The sequence below is a fragment of the Pimephales promelas genome, chromosome 4, assembly GCF_988280905.1.
Source record: "Pimephales promelas chromosome 4, fPimPro1.hap1.1, whole genome shotgun sequence".
Taxonomy (NCBI): Eukaryota; Metazoa; Chordata; class Actinopteri; order Cypriniformes; family Leuciscidae; genus Pimephales; species Pimephales promelas.
Window position 1 is genome coordinate 26735528 of NC_142772.1, and position 8019 is coordinate 26743546.

The 8019-nt window shown below is 35.8% G+C and overlaps 1 protein-coding gene across 2 annotated transcripts; it reads right to left on the minus strand.

Annotated features, from left to right (window-relative positions):
* Window positions 1–876: 876 nt before the first annotated feature.
* Window positions 877–6365, minus strand: sub1b (SUB1 regulator of transcription b). 2 transcript variants are annotated; one of them, XM_039650158.2, is made up of 5 exons: window positions 6229–6365; window positions 5018–5087; window positions 4792–4911; window positions 3662–3770; window positions 877–1202 (listed from the first exon to the last, which is right to left on the minus strand). In XM_039650158.2, exons 2-5 carry the CDS (start codon window positions 5084–5086, stop codon window positions 1123–1125), a joined length of 378 nt encoding a protein of 125 aa, XP_039506092.2. In that variant the 5' UTR covers window position 5087; window positions 6229–6365; the 3' UTR covers window positions 877–1122. The 2 variants fall into 2 exon arrangements, with proteins under 2 accessions (XP_039506092.2, XP_039506093.2); XM_039650159.2 differs by having other exon boundaries at window positions 5018–5090; window positions 6229–6325.
* Between the last annotated feature and the right edge of the window lie 1654 nt (window positions 6366–8019).

The following is an 8019-nucleotide window of genomic DNA, read 5'->3' on the forward strand; positions in this document are numbered from 1 at the left end:
TATCAAATACTTGATCTCCCCGCTGTTTAAATATATATACACCCTCATGTCACAATTTCAAAATACATCAAGATACTGAACTCATGATACGATATTATTGTGCTACTCCCAAGACAAAGTAAAAGCCTGTTAAAAAAAATGTACAGTCGATTATAATGCTAAATTTGATATTACATTGAGGGTGTAAATGAAAAGGCTTGGACTTGGTGCTGATAACCCAATGCACAGGACAATGGTGACACCAGAATAAAAATATTCATGATTCTGAAGCTGAAAATACAGAATTATTTTAAACAAATTAGGCTTGAACTGTCACTGACTTGAAATTTTTTAAATAATGTAGGCCACTTTTTACCGAGAGGACTGACAAATATCTGAAAATGTGCTCAAACTGTGGTTTCCTCTTACAGACACCGTCTGAATAATGCTTCCTTTGCACGCAACACCATAAACCATATCGTCTCAAATACATGCTGGCAATACAGTGGCTACCATTATTTAAGATTGATTTAATTTAGACAGCAAATGCAATTGATGCAAGATGGCTCTTCTGGACAGTCAAGAGAAAGGGCTGTTTTTATTCTGGAGTCTGGTCTATATTTGAGTGGGTGTATGGACCATTATAATTCCTGCTCCCACGCGAAGGCGAGCAAATAACACACAAGCATTTAGGACTGGACACAAGAAGTATCATAAAGTGCAAAACGCCTTCATTTTTCGGTCATCCATTAGTGCTCTGTTTATTGTCAGGATCACAAGTTTAAAAATCTGAATTTTAACATGGTTTAGGGAAGAAAACATCAAAACATGGGTTAAATTTCTATAGATAATAAGCACACTGTATTTAAGTCATACTAAAAATGAAACACTGAAAACTGCAAACCAAAAAAGCCTTTATTGTGTAGGCAGAGTAAGAGAAGAATGCAGCTATTAGACTATTAAAATAACAATCACCCAGTCGAGACTTATGTACACACATCAAAATTTAACAGCAGACTGTTGGAAATTAACAATAACATAACAAAAGCATACATATAGTACAAGTTGAAACAGGAAACATTTAGTTAAGTCCCCATGTACCAAAGTATGGAACTCTAAAAAGAACCAACCAACCATGTGATCTTACAGTTTTTTAATTGCATCATCGATGTCCGACATTTGTTCCTTCAGCTGATTCCACTGCTCAGGATTCAACGAGATGCCTGAGGGTGATTCAATACAATTGATGGAACAAAAACAACTATAAGACAGTAAATCAAATTAAAGAAATATTTTACCTGCACTTAACCTGTTAACCTTCACGAGGACGCCGACACACTAAATTGTTCTTTGTTGAAATTAGTTCAAAGTACCATTAGATTTAATGTAATTACAGATGCAAAGGTTCTAATGCAAACACAGAAACCTAAATTTCTCGGGACAGCAGCATTTGTCCAAATTTCAATCTTAACCGTTCTATTTAATCAGAAACGATGTCAAACAGGGCTTTAAGTGTAAAATACCAAACTAACCCTTTAAAATTGCTTAAATGTTTAATCTGGTAAGGATTGAAAAGACGTGCAAATGGTAAACTTTAGTCACGATGCAATGCTGGCCCGATTATGCAATTGAATATTCGGTCATGTTCCGACTCCTAAAAGCGAGCGTAGTATCGACGCCTGCAGCATTTTGATAGATGCAAGAGAGAAGACACAGCACTGCTGAATCACTTGGACTGTTTGTGAAATTGCGTCTCCCTATACGGTATATATATATATATATATATATATATATATATATATTAGTGCTGTTAAACGATAAAAATATTGAATCACGATTAATCGCATTAATATTATTTAATGCGCGATTGATCACACATTTTCATCTTTTTGCCACATTATTTTTTTCTCTTTTTAATGCTCTTATCAACATCATCAACATCAACATGGATCGGCTTGCTTTGTGCAATTGTTTTTTTTTATTGAAAAACAACATTGGCCTATACTGTATTCAGTTTCACACTAACATTCTCACTTGGAGCAAATAATCTCTCACATAATGTAACACTGTCCATCAATAAAAGGGTGTAAGAAATACTGACGAGGTACTGATATTGACTGGTATTATACGCATTCAAAAACTGTTTTTGGCGTATAAATGTCACGAGAAATGACATTCGTGCTATAGATACGAACTTTCATGAGATCGGGCTCATCACTTCAGGGGCTGCATCAGATCGCACTGCGCAGACACGGGCGACTTCACATCCTTGAGCCCCACTCGCGGCATTATTTAGAAGATGCAGCTGCGCGAGTTACAGCTGTTTCACACATAGGCTACTCCATGTGTAGAGCGTATGCGGTGCGTGTTGCGGTGTGCATGCAGGAGCAGCGCGCTCTATTGTGCTTTCAATGCTGCGTTTGCAGTGCGCAGATCTCCGGCTGTACACCAATCACAGTATTTATTCTTTCAGTACAATTCAGTATTACTATTCAGTATTATATATTTTTATTTCAAATCAATATTTTTAGCCTACATCCATTATGTTGCGTTGTTGAGGTACTGTGTAGATCTCTGCTCTGCTGTTATGCACGCACCACTCCTGCAGCGCATTGCCGGACCGCATCCGCGTGTGGTGTGAGCGCTCGAACCATAACCTATTAACATGGGTGCGGGAACAATGTGCACTACATTCGCACTGCAAACGGAGTATGTGTGAAACAGCCATTAGCATAAATGACAACAAACAAGTTAAGTCTGACACAGTGAAAGGGATTCGTCTTTGGGAGAAACAGAAGAAATTACTTTTGGAAAAACTTTCATTTCATCATGTGTGTAGGCTACTACTAACATATTTGGTTGGTAAAATAAATATGTTGTAAATTCAAATCAGAACATCTTCTGTGTCTGGAATGGATGTATTCTTGAGTCTATAAGGTAACAATACTATAATAAGATAACATTGTTTGAAATGGGTTTGGCTAAAAGTAAATTTTGGTTGTCTTTACAACTAGGTAGGCTACTTGTACTATTTTGACTGGGTTAATTATAATTACATTACTAAAATTATACTAAAATACAATTTTCATTGACTAAAACTAGAATCAAATGTCGTTCAGTTTTCATCGACTAAAACTAGACTAGACTAAAAAGAGTATGAACTTGACTAAAACTAATAAAACCTAAAATGAAATAAAACTCAAACCATGGTATATTCGATTAATCGATTTGACAGGAATAATATTTATATATTATATATATATATATATATATACTTTATATATATAAACAGTGTTTCCGCTACATTTATTCTGCCGTGGTGGTCCACCGCACCAAAAATCATCCTGCCACGGCTGCAGCATATTGTGCATACTATTGTGTTATTGTTAAAGGTATAGTTCACTTTGAAATTAATTTTTGACATGTTTTAGCTTACCTCAAGGGCATCCAAGATGTAGGTGTCTTTGTTTCCACAGTATTTTCAATTTTGATATTTTTAGGCCAAACCGTTCTTGGAGCTGTTCATATTATAATACTTTAGGGGAAGTTTAAACACCTGGGGCAAGGGGGTCGTGGCCCAAAGGAAACACAGCAGGAAAAAATCTTAGAGGAAACACTGTGTGTGTGTGTGTGTATGTATATATATATATATATATATATGAAAAAATGGCTGCATAGTCACCTTTTTTCCCAGGCTTCATTTCACCAGCTCGGTCCATCCAGTACTCTCGAACGTCAATCAATACCTTGCCTTTGAAATCCCTAACGCTGACGTATCTCAGCTTCCCAATCTGTCACATATCAAAACATGAATGAGCCACAAATTATAATTAATTTAAAGGACAGTAAATATTTATCACTTATCAATAGCATTTAAGAATTTAAAGAACATAAAAACAGTATTAAATGCTGGTTCCAATGCAAAATTACTTCAGAACCTTTATGCATACTCTATTCAGCCTTTATGTGTATTCTGTAGGAATTTTTGCCCTTAAATCAGGGGTTCTCAAACTCGGTCCTGGAGGGCCACTGTCCTGCAGAGTTTAGCTCCAACCCTGATCAAACACACCTGAGCAAGCTAATCAAGGTCTTCAGGATCACTAGAAACTCAAAGGTAGGTGTGTTTGATCAGGGTTGGAGCTGAACTCTGCAGGACAGTGGCCCTCCAGGACCGAGAGTTTGAGAACCCCTGCCTTAAATAAACCGGAACTAGGAATTGATAAAAGACACAAAGAAATTAAAAATAGACGATATGCTACAGTTAACTGTATGTTAATATATTAGCTGGCTAGCAATAAATTAGCTGACTAGTCCATAGAAAAAGTAAGTCTCCATTAAAGATCAATAATAGATAAATTGTTTTTCTATTTTTGCTAACACAGATTCTATTTTGTATTACACTAATTGCTAACTGGGAGTAAGATGATTTAAGTCACATCAGATCTACATGCCCATGTATTTAATTACTTTTAAACAGGGGTGTTGAAATGAATCGTTTCTACAATGCAGACGAGGCCAATTCTGCATCGATGCAATAATAGCATAATAATAGCAGCACCATAATCGATTATAGCCGTTATAGCCTACTGACGTTTCTCTGACGTCAGTGTGTGCAAGGGTCTGCGTGTGTGGGTGTGAGCATTATTATAACCTTAAATATCGCAACACAACGTGATATTAAATCATTGACATGATCCTTATAATCAAATTCAATCAAGAGACCAGTGATGATTCACTCCCATACTTGCAAAGTAGTTTTGTAATAAGTGAGATAAAGTTTGGTAATAAAAAAATAATAATAAAAAACTCAACCTGGAACATGTTATCATCACTGTTCATGTCACTCTTAGCAGAGCCGCTTGGTTTGGAGGTCTCTCCGCTTTTTTGCTTTTTTGCAGGCTTGTCAGGAGCGCTGGCCTTCTTTCTTTTGGCCTTTGGTGAAAATGAGGACACACATTTAAGGACTAAAAATTACTTTAGTTTCCAATGGCAAAGGCTACATTCATTTTGATACATTTGTGTAAATCCATGTTCATACCTTTTTTTCTGTATCACTGTCTGAATCACTGCCAGAAGAGGAAGATGGCACTTCTTTAGTCTTAGGCATGCTGCTGAACACAAACAAGAATCATTTTTATGTAAACTATTATTCAACACTGCCCCCATGTGGCCACTTAAAGAACCTAACAATAATCTAAAAAAAAACTATGGACATTTCTGTTGTGAATATAAGTTCTGTGGAAATTAATTCATTGAAGTAAATAAAAGCTAGAAAATAGGTTAATTAATTAGTAATACAAAATAAAATAACAACAAATGCCATATATGTAAATATATTTAGTCATCATTGCACAAGTGTTACACAACGTTGCTTATATGCAAAAAAAAATTACTCAGATTACTCAGAACAAACTAATAAGTTATCAGACACCAAATTATTTAAAAGCTTTACTTATTAACAGGTTTAATGGTTCAACTACTAACAATTAAATCATATTGTAATGGATTAAATCTGAGGGTAGGCAGAAAAACTTTAAAGATTTAATGCATTTTTTAAAGATTTAATGAATTTCTAGCTAGACTTTCCCTGACCTGAAATTCAATTATAAGATTCACGGATATTCCCAGGGTTTCCATTATAACTATGGCAATATGAGGTTTATTTGAAGTCGACCAACATTGGTTCTTAAAAAGTACTAAAGTAAACGTTCTAAAACCACATGCAAAACACATTTCCTAGCTCTAACATGCTGCAAAAAGACACGTTTCTTAATCTATCCAACTTGAATTTTGCATAGATTTTTAAAAACGATCAGAACCAAGTTAGCTGCGCATCCCTTCCCTTCCAACGATCGCAGAGTAATTACGAGAGGATTGTCATCTTGGTCGAAAATATCCATAAAGCAAGGGTTGAGTTGAGGATTCCCAGATCAATAATGGCTTCGCTTCAGCAATTTGCTTTCACATATGGGAACGGACATTACATTGCTTAATTGGTTTGGTTGTTCAACCAAGACTAGCTGATGTAACGTTAGTTCAAACACCGGGCAAGTAACGTAATATAATAGCGGGGCTTATCAAGGGCCTCTTCATCCCAAATCTAAGGTGGGCAAATAGGCCCTGAATGACACATGCCGTTTTTGTATGATTGGTCTTTATAATTCTTCATGTCTGTGCGCTCATTTAACAAGTGCATGTCTAAAATTGACGGTTTACTGTTCGCTTTTATATTAATTGAATAGGACTTACGTTTACGCTGTGCAGTGGGTAACAGTCAGTCACGTTTAGCGGCGGGAAGTCGAGGAATCGACAACCAACCAAAAGGCTAATAACGTCTTAGATGGCATTGTGGGAAATGTAGTTCGCATTGATCCTTCAGCATTCAGGTTCAGGTTCACTGTAAAAAAAAAAAAAAAAAAAAATGCTTCAGCCGTTTCATTAAAAATCGAGTCCCCCTCATGGTCCCCCTCCCCAATTGGGTTTCCTTAAGGACCCAAGCGGTAAAGCCTGATAAAAAGTTGTTGTCATGTTGTGTCTTGACTAATCATTACAGTCATTACCTTTTTAACTATTGGATGATGTCCATTAAGTGTGGAGATGTCCATTAAAACAAACTGAAAAACAACCATGCCTAACAATTATTACTTTTTCATTATAAGGATTGTTGCAACATGCTATGTAATTTTACACAACAATTATAATGCTTTTTCAAACAAACATCATTAATTTGAAATGTATACTGAGAACTAAATTGGAAGCAAAAAACCATACCCAATATAAGCTAAGCTTATAGGCTTAGCAGGCTAATCGGGTAGCTATGTCATGCTAGACTAGTACATAAGCTAACTAAAAAACAGTAGAATGAGAAATGCTTAGATTTCACAACCTATTGCTTCTGTTATTCTATACCATGTAATTTAAAAGACAGGTCATTAACGCATTTCAAACTCATAGCCTAACATGAAATAGCAGGAATTGTAATCAGGTACTAATAATAATATTACGTCAATCTGAAGACACATGCAGGTTAAGAATCTGGGTTTTATCTTTGAATTGAAATTTGATAGACAGATCAATTTGGTGGTGAAGAATAGTTTCTTTCAATTGCGAAATATCTCTAAATTTAAATCTATTCATTCAGTGACCTGGAGAAAGTAATTTATGCTTATTATTTCTTCGTGTCTTGGTTACTGTAATGCTCTGTATCTGCAATCATGCTTCTGATCAGCGCAGTCGATGGAGAGCAACTGTGCGTGACTGCAGAATCCGACACTGCCTTTTCGATATATAAGTTAGAACAATTATTGCGTGATTTTAGTTTGCATCGCCAGCTGAAGTCTTGCTCAGTGATCTGCATGAATGACCGGAAAAAAAAAAAAAACTCTTGCCCTTTCTTTCCCCAGACAGGGCAGACTTAAACAAATATAATTCATGTTTTTCCATGTAATTAGATTTCACAAACGCGATTCGTGGTTCGACTGGTCGAGACTCTTTTCCAAAGATGGCTCCTGACAGTATACGCAAAATGGACTGTATTTATAGACGCTTTCAGCTGTAACAACATAAACAATGATGTAAGTTACAGTCACAGATTTTCAGACATTCAAACACATTTCCCTCAAAATGATGGTACTTATCTACATTGAAAGAGAGGCTATGAGAGACTATTTCCTGATCAAAAATGTAGGGTTGTGGTTAAAACCATAGATATGTATATAAAGGCTAGATGTGTTATGGCGGAGTTTCCATCGTCATCACCGGCGGCCATCTTGTCACAGGTAAGCTGATGTAAGATGAGTGGTCAGCACGAACACAAATACTCTTATCTCGTTGAAATCTTGACGGATTTACAAACGGTTTGGTTTCTTACAAACGTTATTAACGTGGTTATAATTATCATTCTGGATGATTATTTATTTATACACTTTTTATTCATAAGTATGTAGTGTCATAACTACATCTATGACGTTTATAACAAAACAAACCGTTTAAAAATTGAAAATTGGTAGAAAACTGAGCAAGTTATGGTCATTTAAATAG